Source organism: Colossoma macropomum, unplaced genomic scaffold (assembly GCF_904425465.1).
Source record: "Colossoma macropomum unplaced genomic scaffold, Colossoma_macropomum, whole genome shotgun sequence".
Lineage (NCBI taxonomy): Eukaryota > Metazoa > Chordata > Actinopteri > Characiformes > Serrasalmidae > Colossoma > Colossoma macropomum.
In genome coordinates, this window is record NW_023494788.1 from 22,176,528 (window position 1) to 22,194,868 (window position 18,341).

The following is an 18,341-nucleotide window of genomic DNA, read 5'->3' on the forward strand; positions in this document are numbered from 1 at the left end:
TTCTTTGTATGGTGGAATGATTCTGACTGATAGAGAATGAGTTGTATGTGTTTCTTTTTTGGTTCTATACAGCACCAAATAGGATTTTGACATTGTAACTATAGCAGAATGCTTTTTGGTGCTATCTAGAACCATATGCAACCCAATCTCTATCAGTCTAAAGGACCATTTTACCATGCAAAGAACCATTTAAGCATGCATATGGTTCTTTGAGTGTTCCTGGTTCTATATAGAATCTTTGTCATTCTTTGTATTATTGCTTTATTATTTCACATCAAAACACTCTGAGACTTTGTTTATACCTCAGCTACTGAAATATGCAGATATCTATGTCTTCTATGAAAAAGTCATCCTGAGTGTATTATTACTTTATTATTTCACATCTCTGAGTTTCACGTTCTGAATGACTTTGTTTACATCTCAACTACTGAATTATGCAGAAGCTTTGACAATTGGGTGGAATTCCCCTTTAAAGTACAAAAAAACAGGCAAAAAAGGGTTTGTCTCAGTATTCTTGAATACTATACACTGTAGCTACCTTACTCCAGAGAACATGGCTTCACTGCCCCACACCCCAATGCTGGATCCCCTCTAGCAAAAGGGCAATTCCATTTCAGTTTCTCAAAAAAAAATGCAGAATTACATCACTAAGATGTAAACAAAGGGACTCAGGGTGGTTTGGTATGCTCTGTTCTACAGAAACTTTCTGAGTCATAAATGTTCACAGTGGTGGTGATAAGAAGCAGAATATATGAAATGTTTAATGTCTCTAAAATCCCCCACACAGAAAGTTATTACATAAAATGGCTAAGAATACACTGCCTGATACCTATGATGTTGTTTTACAACATCTCTGCAGCAAGGTTTTGGCCTGCAGTGTATATTTTAGAGGCATTTATGGCGGAGGGCTACATGCAGGGTGTTATAATGCAAAATAGTCTACTAAAGAAAATGTGTTTTTTCCAGATTTACTACTACAACATTATATAACAACTCAGAGACATATGTGTGGGTTCACCGGTGGCATTGGATAATAAATAAAATGGCTATGTTTACATTGCGATCCCTGGTTACTCTCAGTTGGTGGGTTTACACTCCTAAAAAAGATGAAGATGGTTCTTCAAGGGGTTATTTAGTAAAGACAGTGGTTCTATATAGAACCACAAACACTCAAAGAACCATTCATATGCTTAAATGGTTCTTTGCATGGTGGAATGAATCTGACTGATGGAGAATGTGGTGCATATGGTTCTTTTTTTTTAATTATTCTACAAAGCACCAAAAAGGGTTCCTCTGTTGTTATAAGTTTGACATCAAATAATAACAGAACCCTTTTTGGTGCTATATAGAACCATATGCAACACATTCTCCATCAATCAGAAGAACAATTTCACCATGCAAAGAACCATTAAGCATGGTTCTTTGAGTGTTCCTGGCTCTATATAGAATCTCTGTCATTCAGAATGTATTATTACTTTATTATTTCACATCAAAACACTCTGAATGGCTTTGTTTACATCTCAACTACTGAATTATGCGGACATTTTGAAAATTCTGTGGAATTCCCCTTTAGAGTAGCTGAGTTCACTCGCTGGAAAGGGGTGTCTGGACACTTTCGGACCTGTAGTGTGGAGACGAGGAGTATTTGTGATTAATGTCTGGTAAACGATGAAATATGACCAGTTTTTGATGGCGAAATCCACCGAAACGTCCAGTCACCGCTCCAGCGCTCCGAAGGCTTTCCCCGTGTTTATGTAACCGTCGCTCAGCAGTACAGAATGATGCGGTTGCTAGGCGACCGAGCCGTGTTGCCGTAGACTGGAGCGCTGCTCTCCGATTGGCTGCGGTTCCCTGAGCTGCTACAGGATTGGACGATCCTGAGTCAGTCAGAGCCTTTGTTTCCCTCTCGCTGTACGGTGGGGGAGGAGTCTATGCAGCAGAACGGACAGGCTGAGCTTCACTCCTCCCTCAGTCACATCAGCTTATCTACAATCACCTGCAATAATCCAGCGGACGGACCGACGGATGATCTGACCAGACGGGACGCTCGTGTCATTCACCAGCAGCTCCGGTGTGTGTGGGTGTCCGCAGAGGGTGAGCAGGTTCAGGAGAACATATTACTGTATACGTCAGTGTGTACATGACATGCCGTTCTTCGCTTGGAATTCCTTCTGCCCCATAAGGCTTTGCGGTGGACGGAGATGCTGATGGAGGAAGAATGGATGCTTCGCCGCGATCTGTTCACTCACACCATCACAGCGTCAGAGCTCGGCGGTGGGACTGAATGAAGAAGTCAGCAGCCAGAGATTTGAGCATTGCTGCCACAGCAACAATGTGACTGACTGAAGGAGGTGAGAAAGGAACATGTGCATGTATGAACGCATGTGCAGATGGGCATTTGTCTGATTCTCCTGATTTTACCATGGATTGTCATAGTATGGTAACCATGTGGGGGGCTAAACGTGGGTACTGTGGGGTCTCTAACGCTACCACTGTATTGAGATCATGGTCTAACCACTATTGCAATAGTATTTTGACCACAGTATTGCTACTACCCTTCACAGGCTTTCATGATAACGTGCTTTTACACTTGTGATGGCTTTACTTCACACGTTTTCCGCTTAGAAAATGATCTATAGCCTTATATAGCACAGTAATACTCTGTAATACATACACTACCAGTCAAATTTGAATATGCATAAAGTACATTATCCATATACCATATAGGAGCAGTTTTAGTTCTACAGTTACAGACTGTAGTCCATCTGTTTCTTTGCATACTTTGTAAGCCCCCTTTCACCCTGTTCTTCAATGGTCAGGACCCCCAAAGACCACCACAGAGCAGGAATTATTTCGTGATGGGTCATTCTCAGCACTGCAGTGACACTGATGTGGTTGTGTGTTGTGCTGGTACGAGTGGATCAGACACAGCAGTGCTGCTGGAGTTTTTAAACACCTCAGTGTCACTGCTGGACTGAGAATAGTCCACCAACCAAAAATATCCAGCCATCGTCTCTGACTTTACATCTACAAGGCGGTTATTTCACTATTATTCTAAAACGTTTAAAATAGTAAAAAATTAGGAAAGCCTTATGGCGTCTCCAAACTTTTGACTGGTAATGTATTTTGCATTTCTGTAGAAATTCCTGTTGTATAATTGTAGCTATTTTCCAAAAGCGTCCAGTGGTTCGGAGTCCATTGCTGTAACTCTCTCTTTTCCGTCAGGGTGTCTGCTGGCTTCAGCAAAGCAGTGTAATCCTCTTTAAACACTCCAGACACACTCTCCGGGATAGTTGATGGCCAGCGGACCAGACGACAGTCGTGCATGTGCGAGTCTGATCTGGGATTTTGGCTCATAATCTTCTGTTTATGTCTGATAAGGATTAGATTAGCTAATCTCAATCCTATGACCCCCCACCGTGTGTGTATGTGTGAGTGTGTGTGTATGGAGGGTTGATCTGTGATCATGCTGTGAGACTGACCCACATGTTTAAATAACTTGCTATATGCTGTTAGTAGATCCGCATGCATAGCTAATCTCTGTTGCTGTCTATCAAACCATAGTTTTTCACTAATGCCCCTTCACTTTCACAGGATTGGTTAAGCTGTAGACCCGCCCCCCATCCCACTCCAGAATGTTGAGCCCTGTTCTCTGTTCCGAGCTCTCGGCCCTGGAGCCGGAGTACACAGAGGGTAACGTACTTGTTTGTTTTATATATCATTGTGCTTGTTGTGTTTAAACTCTGCAAATATTGAACTCAACAGGGTTAAGATCTTGAAACTTCCAATGGAAAATTGTCTAGTTAGGAGTTTTTCTGCTGAATGTAAGCAAGCTCTCCCATTGGTTAGGCTTTCAGGAGCCGGACTGAAGGCCTTTCATGTTAGATTAACTACCAGCGTAATTAGGAAACGACACAGGATCTAACCAATCATGTTTAATTTATAGAGGGTGGGACCAGTATTGAGAGAAAAACATCACTCAAGGCCAGGGGTCGGAAACCTACATGTTAAGAATGGGCATTTTTTGTCCTTTCAACAATAATTAGTCCACCTTGGAAGCCACAACATTTTAAGTCCATTTCATTGAAGTAAAATTGTACCATCTTGGCTATACATATGTCGCAGTATGTGCTAATATCCTGGTATAAACCAAAAAATATAAATGAAAACATAGACTTACTTTGATCTACTTTAAGCTTTACGTGAGCTATAGCCGCTTTTCTCGCATCTTCGGCAGGAAACTTTTCCTCAAAATTAGAATAGTTGCTTCTTAAATGTCTCTTAACATTCAAGTTTTTACGAGGCTGAAGTCAGCTTCTCATTGGCCAGTTTCTTGTTTGAATTTTCCTGTTCCACCTTAAATTGTGCCTGAGGTGCCAGAATTTCCACCATTTAAGGTGGAATGGGAAAATTAGAGCAAGAATTAGACTTCAGCTTCGTGACTTTTTAGTGTTTGATAGTTTCTCGTTGTAGATTAAACGTATCAGGAAACCAGCGAGAGTGATTATAAATGCAATAGGTCTGTCGATTTGTCTCTAATTATCAATGTTTGTCTTAAATCTTTCTCTTCTTTGCCATGCTGTTAGCTACTAGCTTCGTGAGATTGTTGTCTGCGTTGCTGTGTGACCAGCAGTCTGCGAGGCAATCAAGGGTGAATCAGCATTTCAATTTTATCTGGGTACAGAACTGAACCACAGCTCTGCATTCACTTTTATTCTGGACAGCTAAACTGCTTGCATTTTCAGCGACACCCCCCCAAATTGTCTAGAGGTTGCTAAGGGAAGCAGTTTGTGTTGCTGTAATAAAAATGTAACATACCTAACATAACATTTCCTGTGCTCAACATCCTTTTTAAAGCTTCTCTTATATTAATATTTTTAGAAGTTGCAGTTATATAGTAATGAAAGCAGCACCCATACAATCCAGTTGTGTGCAATACTGCAAAATTTGTTAACAATCTGATTCCAAGTAAATACAAGGCCAGTATCGCAGATACCAATGCAGATACCGATACCTTTTACTTATAAACCAGCTTATGTACTTTCATGTAGGTGAGAGCAGTTTGTCATGATTTCTGAGCTGACTCTATCATCAATATGCTAAATCTGAACACATTGTCATTACCACTAAGTGATTTTGTGATTTTTGCTTTTCACTGTTAATTAGTTAATCATGTGCATGTAAAACCAAGGACAGCAAAGTTTTTAGGCAAATAAAAAATATTTTTTATTACTGTAATGAACATAATTTCCAGACATGAATTCTCCACAAAATTACTACTGAATGTGAAAAATGAATGTTTTAAAAGTTAAAATTTTCTTTCCTTTAGTCTGTGTTTTTTGTTCAGGAACAATTAAATAATAAGATAACTTAATCGCACAGACATGTCTACTTTTTGATGAAAGAAGAGCAGCGTATCGAACGTAGAGGAGAGAAGTATCGATCCCATAATGCTAGTCTCAATCTGATACCAATACCAACGTTGGTATCGATAGTATCGATATTTGGATCGATCCGCCCACCCCCAGTACAGTCCTTCACGGAGGGTTACACTTACTTCAGCCACCCACACTGTACCGAGCTCCAGTCTATCTCACGCAAACACGTTCAGGTGTGTCTGATCACTATTGAGGCCTGTTTCACAGTGGCAGTAGACCATTCATCATGTTGCCTTGCATACATTATCTCTTGTTTGTGGTGACACATTAGTAGTTACTCAGAAGATGAATAATCACCCCCACTAAGCCAACGTGACTGCCCAGATTTGATTAGCTCGAGTTTAGCTGAAAGCACATCTGGATGCTGGTTCTGGTTTTCTCTTAATTACAGTAACCATGACACTGTCCAAAGAGCACACGCGCACACACGCACGCGCACACACACGCACACGCTCAGTCGTCCCTGCAGGTTTGATGCGGTTTCAGCAGGATCTGAATGATGTTGATAGGACTTTTTTTTTGTATACAACAAAATGATTTGCAAGAAGAAGTGAGTGATATTTTATGAGACTTACAGCAGGTTTCTGTATGTGGTTGTCATACTGCATATGCCAGGTGACTGTACATGCCAATATTACATACTGTTGCTGTTATGTTATAATTGCTATATATATATATATATATATATATATATATATATATATAGTACAGTAATACTCTGTAATACATACACTACCAGTCGAAAGTTGTCCATTATCCATATAGGTGCACTTTGTAGTTCTACAATTACAGACTGTAGTCCATCTCTTTCTCTGCATATTTTGTTAGCCCCCTTTTCCCTGTTCTTCAGTGGTCAGGACCACCACAGGACCCTCACAGAGCAGGTACTATTTGGTGATGGGTCATTCTCAGCACAGCAGTGACACTGATGTGGTTATGTGTTAGTGTGTGTTGTGCTGGTATGAGTGGATCAGACACAGCAGTGTCTAGAGAACAACTAACACAAACTGTGCAGTGACAGATGTGCTATCGCCTCTGACTTTACATCTACAAGGCGGTTATTTCACTATTCTAAAATGTGTGAACAGTAAAAATACATACATACATATACATACATACATCATCTAAACCGCTTATCCTTCTGGGTTGCGGTGGGGTGCTGGAGCCTATCCCAGCTGTCATTGGGTGGAAGGCAGGATACACCCTGGACAGGTCGCCAGTCCATCGCAGGGCAAAAATGAAACATTAAATTAAAAATCTTAAGATAGTAAAGTGCCGTTACAGGAGAGAAGTGCAGCAGAGCTAACAGGGTTTTGAACTGAGCTGAAAGCTGCTCAAATAGGAACGTGTTCAGCCCAGATTTAAGAGTGTCCAGTGTCAGGGCTCTTGTAATTCTCTCTGTCTCCTGGTTCCATTTGAGAGCAGCACAGTAGCTAAACTCTGCTCCTCATGTTTAGTCTAGACTTACTGACTAGTTCTTAATGATCTGAGAGTTCTGTTCAGCTCATATCAATGTAGCATAGCAGATAAATATGCTGGTCCTACACCATTAAGCCATTTATAGATCAGTAATAGCATCAAAGTCTATTCTATAACAGAGAATGAGGGTGATCCCTTTCTTTTACTCCTAGTGAGACTTTGGCAGCTGCTTGATCAACTGAAGCTGTTTGATTTGATTTTACAAGGCTTTCTTATGACAGCGATGATATATTGAATGACCCAGACTAGCTATTTTACTGACAAGATGTCCAGACTTGATCCAGAGTTGTCTGCCTAGTTGCGTTGCTGCTGAAGGGCTTACTTTTGTGTCTGCTAGTATAAAGATATTGGTATTCTGTATACTTTGGTACAGTCGGTGTTTGATGCAGCACCCTTAAAAATCAGTGGTGACTATTTGAACTAGGCCTTCTGTTTAGGCCATAAATGTTAAAACAGGTCAAATACAAGGAAAAACACCTCTGTGTTAATGATAATTTCTGCTAGAAGCCCTACAGTGTTCTAGTAGTATGTTAGCACTAAGCTAGCAGTAAAACATTAACGTTCTAGAATAAACCCAGACCCAAACAGAAGGCCTTTTTCTCACAAAATTGTTCCCACCCTTCAGAAATTAAAGTATCATATACTGATTTCATTGTCAGTTGTTAATTATGTTAGTAGTTAATTTAAAATATAAGGCCTTCTGTGCAGCTCCTGAATTCCTAACCAATGGGAGAGCTCACCTTTACTAGAGACCGCTGAGAAAAAATCCTGATTGGGCACTTTTAAGAATTTAACCCTTTTTTACCAGCCAAAACTTAACAATGCATTTAATATAATACTTGCAGAGTTTAAGTACAACAAGCATGATTATTTTATTATATGAATTGGTTTTAGGCTACGTAGACGGCTACATTCATAGGCATGTATGTCATGCCGTAAACACTGGTATGGAGCTACCGTTGCACAGTAAATTGTTTTTGGATGTTCATTCTATCCCTGATTCAGCTGATGTCATCTCTGCGGTGGAGTTCAGCCAATCAGGAGAGTTCCTGGCCACAGGCGACAAGGGCGGGAGAGTGGTCATTTTCCAGAGAGAACCTCTGGTATGACAACAGTGGTGCAAAATGTGTCCCAGTACATTGTCAGTTTGTTACTGTACTAAACAGCAACTTGCTCGGAAACCTGTGTTACATATGTTTTTAGTGTCTCTCTCTCTCTCTCTCTCTCTTTCTTTCAGGGGGAGTATAACGTGTACAGTACGTTTCAGAGCCATGAGCCAGAGTTTGACTATCTGAAGAGTTTGGAGATTGAGGAGAAGATCAATAAGATCCGTTGGTTACCTCAGCTTAATTCCGCCCACTTCCTCCTCACCACCAATGGTGATGCTTTGTTTTGATAAATCAGAGCCACCTACGCTTCAAAAACTGTGCTTCTGCTTATCCACACGAATTATTACACATTTAACTGGATGTGCAGTGCTGGTCAAAAGCTTGGACACACCTGATTGAATGTATGTTTTTCATTTTCTCAAAGACATTTTGATCTAAAAGCTCATCATTACAGGGTCTGTATCATCAAGAACCCATTTTAATCGCTTTTTTACGTGAGACATTGATGTAGAATGTAAACATTGTTAAAGTATCAGAGTGTACTGTTCACTCCCCAGTCCATATATGGAAACTCAGCTGTTTAACAACCCATTTTGAATCCAGTGTTTTTGTGATGTAACAAAAGCCAATGCATTTACATATATCTGGTGATTCAGCCTGCGGCAGTTTAGCCCCACCTGTTTATGCTCAAGTCATAAGGAGTTTTTCAGCCTGGACTGCTTTTTGAATGAGACAGTACAGGGCAGCCAATAAGAACAGAGATCATTTACATATATCAGCCTTAAAGGCACAGTAACAGAAACAGCCTGTTTAATTGTAGGAGGTAAAAATGCTCAAAATGTACAAAATAAATAAATAAATAGTTTTAGTAGTTTTCGTGCATAAAACAGGACCTCAGGGCCAAAAAAATACATTAAAAAATATAGGATATAGGCCAGGGGTCGGCAACCCAAACATTAAGAAGAGCCATTTTGTCAAGTTTCAACAAAAATCTAACCACCTTGGGAGCCACAACATTTCATGTCTATTTAATTGAAGTTACGTTTCACCACCTTGGCTGTTTATATGTCTCAGTATGTATTAATGTCCTAGTATAGACTAAAAATATATAAGGAAAACGCAGACTTACTCTGCTCTGCTTTAAGCTTTAGCTCAGCTATAGCCGCTTTTCTCGCATATCTGGCAGGAAACCTTCCCACAAAAATAGAACAGTTTCTTGTAAAATGTCTCTCGACTTTTTATGAGGCTGAAGTCGCTTCATATTTTCCTGTTTCACTTTAAATGGTGCCCGAGGCGCCGGAATGTAGCTAACTATGTAGCTAACTGTTGCACCATTTAAGGTGGAATGAGAAAATTCAAACAGGTAGCTGGCGAGCGAGAAGCTGACTTTAACTTCGCGACTTTGTAGCGTTTTTGAGTTTCTCGTTGCAGATTAAACGTATCAGGAAACCAGCTGGAGTGATTATAAATGCAAATAAGTCTATTTGTCTCCAAATTATCGATGTTCGCCTTAAATCTTTCTCTTTGCCTTTTCGTTAGCTACTAGCTAGGCGAGACTGTTGTCTGTGTTGCTATGGTGACCAGCAGTCTGTGCACCAACCTTCAGGGTTAAAGGGTGAATTAGCAGTTCTACATTAACTCCAGTGTTTAAGACCATTTATTGTTAAACTGTGTTGAACGATCAGCAGAGCTTTATTTTACTGTAAAGGAGGATTATTTTATTATTACATGCAAATCTAATTCAGCTGTGGAGCCACAACAGGGCCACATGTTGCCGACGCCTGACATAGGCCCTCTAAATGATTGAAATCGTTTCTGAGATACTCAGAAATAGTGAAGTCCATGCCTTTGTATGGATTTATTATCAAAAAATTTACATTTAATAAAACATTTTAAAATGATCTCCCAACAAGCAGTTTTGTGAGGGGCTTCTTCAGCAGCCCATGCGGCTCCTCATGCAGCTGCTAGAGAGAACACAGCCAATGTGCAAAGCTCCATCAAGGCAGATTTGTTAGTGAGAAGAATAGTAAGAAGGTCCTTCCGGAACTCGTGTCCAAACTCTTGACAGAACTGTGTCTTTGTAAGGATGAAGTTCTACCTAATGTGTAAGTGTATGTGTGTGTTTTCAGACAAGACCATCAAGCTGTGGAAAGTGAGCGAGAGAGACAAGCGGCCTGAAGGCTACAACCTGAAAGATGAAGAGGGCCGAATGAAGGACATTTCTAAAATCACTTCTCTTCAGGTGTGTGTGTGATCACAGTAACAGTTATGAGATAATCACACTGCTCTACACTGTACACTGCTGTTCAGACGTTTGGAATCACTTATTATAACATTGACATTGTTAAAGTTTTAAAGTGTACCGTTCGCTCCTCGGTCCATACATGGAGGCCCAACTGTTAAACGACCCATGTTTAATCCAGTGTTTTTGTGAAAGCCTACAGCAGTTTAGCCACACCCATTCATTTTGAAGTTACAAAGAGTGTTTCAGCCCAGACTGCTTTTGGAATAGAGCACAATGCAGGGCAGCCAATCAGACAAGGTCATTTACATATATCAGTCTTAAAAGGGAAAGTAACAGAACACTCTGATCGATTCTGTGGGATAAAGAGAGGTTGGAAAATTGTCATGTAAAAATAAAATACAACTGGTTTTGGTACATAAAACCACACAAACGTCATAAGTTGACCTCGAGGGGGAAAAAATACATGAAAATGTAGGATATGAGTCTTTCAACCGTATTCAATAATAGTTTAGACAGTGTGCATCGAGATGTGAACTAGACACCAAAATGAAAACAGATGGTTTATTCACAATTTAAAGTATTTTGGGAATGACAAAAAGATATGACAGTAAATATACACAAAATAAACTGTACTTGTCAATTTGTAGTATTTGAAATACAATAACTGTGAGTAGATATTTGATCATTCATTCATTTTTGTTATTTTTTAGAAATATTAGCTTTATTTTAGATTCGTTTTATACATGTATGTGCAACACAACAGGTTTCATATTATTAAAAACATTTGAACACTAGTAGTTATGTGTATGTTTCTGTGTGCTGCTGTAGGTCCCAGTGCTGCGGCCGATGGATCTGCTGGTGGAGGCGTCTCTGCGGCGCGTGTTTGCGAACGCTCATGCCTATCACATCAACTCCATCAGCATAAACAGTGACTGTGAGACGTACCTGTCAGCTGATGACCTGAGGATCAACCTGTGGAATCTCGACATCACAGACCGCAGCTTCAGTATCCTACACAGTCCAGTGTGAGTGAGAGTGTGTTGGTTTTTGTACATCATGTAGGACCAGACTGTCCTGACTTTGTAAAAGCTAACCTGCAGGAACAACTAAACATAAATCAGTAGCCATAAGTAAAGGCAGTAGATAAGTAGACAAATCTTTTTAAAGCCATTTTCTTAAAACCGACCACAATAAAAACACTGTGCTATGATACCCAGTACCACACTGGATGAATTAGACTGTGGACAGCAGTCCAGTGTGTAATTTTCTGTTAAATGTATGTACTAAATACTTTATGTAGTACTCTATGGTCGTTTTTACTGGAAATTAAATGGGTGGGTGGTCTCTGACTTTTGCACAGCATTGTATGTTGCGTATGTGTGTGTCTCTGGGTTTCCTTTAACACATCTCTCAGATATAGTGGATCTAAAGCCAGAGAACATGGAGGAGCTCAGTGAGGTGATCACAGTGGCAGAATTCCACCCTCACCACTGCCACCTGATGGCCTTCAGCAGCAGCACAGGCACCACACGCCTCTGTGACATGAGGTCCCGCGCGCTGTGTGACCAGCATGCGAAATGTGAGTGTTGCACTCTAACATGCGACTTCCATCACTTAAGGGGTGAAAATATCCAGTCCAGTGGCCCATTGATAGAGTGGAGAGTCACTGATCAGTGACTCTCCACTCTATCATTGATGATTATCACTGAGCAGATAAGCTACAGTCAGAAATTGTAAACTGGTAGGTGTTTCTGATAAAATGGCCAGTGAGAGTAGGTGCAAAGTATTAAACAGCTAACTGAACATTGTTTGAGGACCATTTGAGTCATGTGGTCTAGGAAAGGTGGATAAAAACAGTTCCAAAACCAGTTTTTGTTGATTTAGTGATGCATACTTTCAGAACTGCAAACTGCCCCAGTCAGCAAATCCTGTAGGCGTCATGTGTTTTGTTAAAACAACAACTGTAAAACCAACAAAACTGGGTTTGTTAAAAGGTGCAGTGGTTTCTCTAAGGCCTAGTAAACACCAGTAATGGACAGATGTCATTTCTTAAACTCTGTATTACTGTGTCCTTGGAGGCTGGAGGTTTAAAGCATGTTTGTGTTTCAATCCAAACCAAATTGCTGTGTTATTTTGAAATCTGCCACTAGATGTCACTATAACTGTGCTTTAATTGGGGTTAACATCAAGCTTGCTAGACGTTTGCTGAGGTTAAAGGGTAAATTTAGCTGGTTTTTTAAAAACTCTATATAATTTAATTGTTGAGATGTAAACAAAGTCATTCAGAGTGGTGACATTTATAGACGTGGATTTCTTTACAGTGGCGGTGATAGGAACCAGGGGTCGTAAACACAAACATAGCCATAGTATTTGCTGTCCACCTTTACAACCACCTTTGAGTTTTCATAGGTAATGCTGATCTGAGAAAATAGGTTTTTCTCCTTTTTCTCTTACAGCACCCACCATCACTGGCTTTTAGAAAATATGTTTCAGGCCAAAACCTTCTCAAAACTATTATACAACAGTGTCTCAGGCACCAGGCAGTGCAATCATAACCATTTCATGTAGTAACTTTCTGTGAGGGAGCTTTTAGAGGCATTAAATGTCTTGGATGTCTGGTTTCTGTCACCATCTCTGTTAATTGTGTGATTTCTCAGAACTGTTGCAGATTTAAATGAGTTTAAGGGGACATCACCAAATTCTCGGAATGGGTCGTTGGGAAGGTGCTCAGTTAGACTGGAAAAAACACACGGCCTTTAAAGGCTTACTGCTGTTATAAAAGGCTGACAAAATACAATGATTAAATGCACCAATGTTCACTATGTAGTTTCATTCATTATTATTAATAAACTCGATAAACATTTTTTCCACCAAGCAGTGTGATTAACAGTAAGCTATGGTTGCCAAGCAGCATAAAGAGCCATAACTTCATGATGAATGGCTTCGAATGTTTCTCAGCCAGTCAGAACTGAAATTATCTGTTTTATAACTTGTATTTTATTCAGTATAATTTATTTTATTCAGTAGTATCAAAAATTTAGAATAGTTGCTTGCAGTGCATTGTTTGTTTTCGATGGGCTGATTCTAGTTTTAATGTTGATCTATTTTAAAAGGCCCATATCCTACCTTTTTTTTATGTTTTCAGATTTGTTCCATCTGAGGTCTGCTTTTGACATTTGTGTGGTTTTATGTACCAAAAACAGTCACAATTAATTTTTACATGAAAGATTTTCAACCTCTCTTTATTCCTAAGAATCAAACAGGCTTTTTTAATACTGTACCCTTATGTAATTGAGCTCTGTTCTGATTGACTGTACAATATTGTGTCTTGTTCAAAAGGCATTCGGGCTGAAATCCTCCTTATAACAGCATGAATAAGTCTGGCGTAACTGCTTTAGACTGAATAGATCAATTTCTAAACAGGCTGTTTTTTTTCACAACTTAGTTTTTCCATATAGATTGTATGAACTGGGGAGTGAATGGTACATTGTTATACTTTAAAAGTGTTTACATGCTGCATCAAACACCTTTATTTCAACAAAGCAAAGAAAATGTGGTTTTCCATGACACGAGCTTTAAAGTCCATTTTCAGTTCAGCTGCCTCAGCGCTAATCTCTGCAAAATGTGCCTCTGTGCATTTTCGTCAGCCAGGGTTTGTTGTAAATAATTCAATGTGACTTTAAATGCATCTGTTTCGGGGGCTGCTGTGTGTGTGTGTCTGTGTGTGTGTGTGTGTGTGTGTGTGTTTGTGTGTGTTGTATCTCAGTGTTTGAGGAGGCCGTGGATCCTGCCAATCGATCGTTCTTCTCTGAGATCATTTCATCTGTGTCGGATGTGAAGTTCAGTCACAGTGGACGCTACCTGCTGACCAGAGACTACCTCAGTGCTAAAGTGTGGGACCTCAACATGGAGAACAAACCAGTCGAGACATACCAGGTCTCAGTTACTCACACACTAACACTTACACATTTGTGTTTTGAAGTGAATCACAGGTAATCTTTTTTTGTGTGTGTGTGTGTGTGTGTGTGTGTGTGTTTACAGGTCCATGATTACTTGCGCTCCAAACTGTGCACGCTTTACGAAAGCGACTGCATCTTTGATAAGTTTGAATGTGCCTGGAACGGAACAGACAGGTCAGAACTTGATATTTCATTTCTAACGTTTAATAATAATAATGCTGCACTCATCAACTTACATGAGCTGAAGAACTGACACATACTATTCACTCCAAACAGCTGGTAATAAAACTGTAACTGCCAGTTGTTAGTGTTTCATGGTCAGCAGTTAGCAAATATATCATGTGACCAGATTGGTCAACTGTGTTCAAGTGGAATCATAAAGCATTGGCTGGTCATTTGTCACAACTCATAAATTTGGGTTATGTGCCTGAGCTGTTCAAAGGCAACATCCTTGTGGAAACTCATCAGACGGCTCTAAGCTTGCAAATCATAATTACAGAGTCTTTGCTTTAAGTGCTTTGTAGCTGTGAACACTGTCGGCAGGTTAGCTAGCCTGATCATCCCCTACTGTAAAATCTACATAACACAAGCAGTTACAGTTGAAAGCCTAAGCGTGATTTCTGAAAGTTACACTTAGGAAACAGACGTATTACCTGCCATCCTTTCCTCCACCAGGATAACAGGATAAATGTTAATAACAAAAAGGAAAATTGGGCAACAAATTGTATAATGTGCATTGGAATAAGGCATGTATAGTCTGGGATTAAATACTTATTCATTTATTTACCTTGTAACTTTTAACTTTTGCTTTTGACTAAGCATGTAGTGTAAAATTGCAGATAAGTTGCCGATCTTGAGTCTCATGTTGGGTGAAATGGGGTGAAAATTGGAAACCTCCTCTGGTTCAAACAACACAAAACTGTATTGAATTTAAAAGTGTTCGCAACAGTTTACCAGAGTTTTTAGTGACTGTCACAACTTAGCCCTTCCAGACTTTGGGGGTGCAAAATACTTTTAAAAAAGGTGATACTTTATTTTGAGTGGCCTTTTTAGGTGAAACCAACATTTTTTCTTAGTAACATGTCAAAAACGTAAGAGGGTAAGGGTTAGGTTGTGAGCTGAGGTTAAGGTTAGGGTTAGGATTAGGGCCAGGGTGAAGGTTAGGGCTGGGCTTTGGGTTGAGGTTAAGGTTAGGGTTAGTATTAGGGCCATTTATGATGTAAAAAGTTACATTTTTGGAGGTTTTGTTCAGACAGTGATGATATGCAGTCATCTGCATTGAGTTAAACATACTGAAAAAATGAAACGTAAAAAATTTAAGTATAAAATGTGCCATAACTTTTGCACAGACATTTTATATTTTGTATTTTACTTTTTTCCAATATGCTGAATTCAGCGAATAACCAGTAATTGTGCACTAAAATGCTTATATTTTTCCTTAGAAAATCAACAAAACGTATTTGACCAAGTGCCCAAATGTTTGCATATCACTGTATAACAGATTTCAGTGTAAAATATAATAAATATAATCAAATATATTGCATTGAAAATGTATTTCTTTATTTTTAAATGTTAACTTCGTTCACACTGTGAATATTGATTTATGTATCATAACTCAGAGCTCATGTGCAACCTTTAGGTCAAAACTTGCATGTACGAAAATCCCGAGGATAGCATCGGTCCAGATGTTTCCTTCTACTCATCGCTCTCTCTCTCTCTCTCCCTCTCCCTCTCCCTCTCTCCCTCTCTCTCAGTGTAATCATGACAGGTGCATATAATAATTTCTTCCGGATGTTCGACCGGGCCAGCAGGCGGGACGTGACTCTGGAGGCCAGTCGGGAGGTATGTAAGCGCCGGGCCGTGCTCCGGCCCCGCCGTGTGTGTGTGGGGAGGAAGAAGAGGGAGAGTGATGTCAGCGTGGACAGTCTGGACTTCCGAAAGAAAATCCTCCACACCGCCTGGCACCCTACGGACAACATCATCGCCATCGCGGCCAGCAACAACCTCTACATCTTTCAGGACAGGCACAGCCACCACGGGCACCACGCAGGACACCGACTAGAACAAGACAGGCCCCCACAATTACAGGACGCTCCTCCTCAGTGAAATGACCCGCCACTTAATGAGAAGACTCCCCTGTACCTACAGGACACGCCTTATCCATGAACAAACATGCCGACTTTGTCTTTATGACTTGGGGCTCTTCACTTGTGATGGGGCATGCCAACCAAAATGGGATGGGCTTTTGTTTTGTTTTGTTTTTATTTTTTCTTTTCTGTTTATTTTGTCAGACCCCAGGTACGTTAGCAAGTCACTATGATTTGTGCTTTTTCTTTGTAATATTTTGTGCAAGTGTTCAGTATGAATACATTATTAATACACTCATCATCCACTTAGGAACAACTACTTTGACTTCCACTTACTGGCCACTTTATGAGATTCACTTACCTTATAGGTCCACTATATACAGTACTGTGCAAAAATTAGAGACCACCCTTTCATTTGATTAACTTTCAGTCAAGATGACTATTAAGTACAAGGTGTCAGGAAAAGACAGAAAACATATTGTTGCTGTTGTCTGAAGAAAACCTTGTATCTCCACAATGGTGACTTTACAGGAGAAGAAAAAACATACTTTACTTCTAATGTAAGTCTATGGAACCAGACATTTTTCCAAGTCATTTTTGGTCATTTATTTTGGTCCATTCTTCATGAAATTTACACACAATATAAAGGGCAGCAGGCATTTTTAAATTATGTCACAAACTGAAACACAACAAAAATGGTTTTCTTCCGATAGCAGCGACATGTTTAACAGAAAATCACACAGAAGAACAACTACATATATTTTTTTTCAGTATTTACTGTGATCGTTTTTTACCTTTATTACAACTTATGTTCTTTTCAGGAGGTTTGCTTTCAGTTTATCAAAGAAATCTGCAGGGATATTTTTCCACACCTCCAAAGTTCAGTCTTAGAGGTTTTGTTTGCATTTTCTGCTTCTCACCAGCCCTGCAATGGACTGGCGACCTGTCCAGGGTGTTTTCTGCCTTCTGCCCAGTGACCACTGGGATAGGCTCCAGCACCCCCGCAACCCAGAGGGATAAGCAGCTTAGATAATGTGTGTGTGTGCTTCTCACCATCCAAGCGGTCCCAAATTTAGACTCATCAATCCATAAAGCCTTTTGAAATATCCAGTTTTGGTCTGTTTTAGTGCAAATGTTCTTTTTGATCTAGTAATGGCTTCTTGACAGCTACACATCCTTTCAGACCCACAGTGTTTAGTTGTCTTCTCACAGATGGACAGAAACACGTGGATTTTTTCAGATCTGAAGCAGAGTGGAGTTTGATTTTCTCTTACCTCTTAAAGATGAAAGCACAGTTTTGGTGGTCCGTCAGGTCTTGGAGGTGATTATTAGGAGTCTTATTTTCTTTTTTTTTATCATTTTTTGATTTTCTTGACTTTCCCCTTCCTTATGCAAGTGGATTATCTTATCTAATCTCTTATGAAATATACCCTTTTAGCCATTTTAGATGCAAATCTGAAGGGGGCCTGCTTTGGGAACCTTTAGTTGAGAAGACAAATTAAATACTGATCAAAAGGGTGGTCTCGCACTTTTGCACAGTGTTGTCCTGCACAGTTTGCCAGCCACCCTGTGCATCTCAGGTCAGTTCCTGTTCCACAGGACTGCTGTTGCCCAGATATTATTGGGGTGTTGCACCACTCTCAGCACAGCAGTGACATGGTAGTGACAGCATGTGGTGCTGGTGACGGGCGCAGCAGTCCGCCACCCAAAATATCCAGCCTAGAGGGACTCTATGGTCAGAAACTGGCCATTGATAAAGGATGGCTAACACAAACTCAACAGATGCAACAACAGGTGAACCTACACGGTTGGTGTTTCTAATAAAGTGGCCAGTGAGTGTACAAACACAACATAAATACTTCATTATAAATACACATGAGCCTAATGCCCTAATAATGTAATGCTGGATATTATAACTATGGTTATGATTGGGAATGTATCTCCTTGCTTCAGCTCTCTCGCATGTGATGTAATACAAGGAGACTCTAGTTACCCAGGAAAGAAAAAAAACTCACTGGCTGCCC

General features: G+C 40.0%; 1 protein-coding gene across 2 annotated transcripts; it reads left to right on the forward strand.

The window, feature by feature from the left end:
* Positions 1 to 1,970: 1,970 nt before the first annotated feature.
* ppp2r2cb (protein phosphatase 2, regulatory subunit B, gamma b) lies at positions 1,971 to 16,772 on the forward strand. 2 transcript variants are annotated; one of them, XM_036568846.1, is made up of 11 exons: positions 1,971 to 2,071; positions 2,184 to 2,351; positions 3,595 to 3,693; positions 7,923 to 8,020; positions 8,155 to 8,296; positions 10,156 to 10,268; positions 11,100 to 11,277; positions 11,686 to 11,850; positions 14,038 to 14,207; positions 14,313 to 14,404; positions 15,985 to 16,772. In XM_036568846.1, the coding sequence occupies exons 3-11, from the start codon at positions 3,636 to 3,638 to the stop codon at positions 16,334 to 16,336; spliced, it is 1,368 nt and encodes a 455-aa protein (XP_036424739.1). In that variant the 5' UTR covers positions 1,971 to 2,071; positions 2,184 to 2,351; positions 3,595 to 3,635; the 3' UTR covers positions 16,337 to 16,772. The 2 variants fall into 2 exon arrangements, with proteins under 2 accessions (XP_036424739.1, XP_036424738.1); XM_036568845.1 differs by having other exon boundaries at positions 1,977 to 2,351.
* Positions 16,773 to 18,341: the final 1,569 nt, after the last annotated feature.

Coding starts and splice junctions, on each gene's coding strand:
- ppp2r2cb (XM_036568846.1), top strand. CDS start 3,636: ATGTTGAGCCCTGTTCTCTGTTCCGAGCTCTCGGCCCTGGAGCCGGAG. Junction 8,021..8,154: donor TTTTCCAGAGAGAACCTCTG/GTATGACAACAG, acceptor TCTTTCTTTCAG/GGGGAGTATAACGTGTACAG. Junction 10,269..11,099: donor CTAAAATCACTTCTCTTCAG/GTGTGTGTGTGA, acceptor GTGCTGCTGTAG/GTCCCAGTGCTGCGGCCGAT.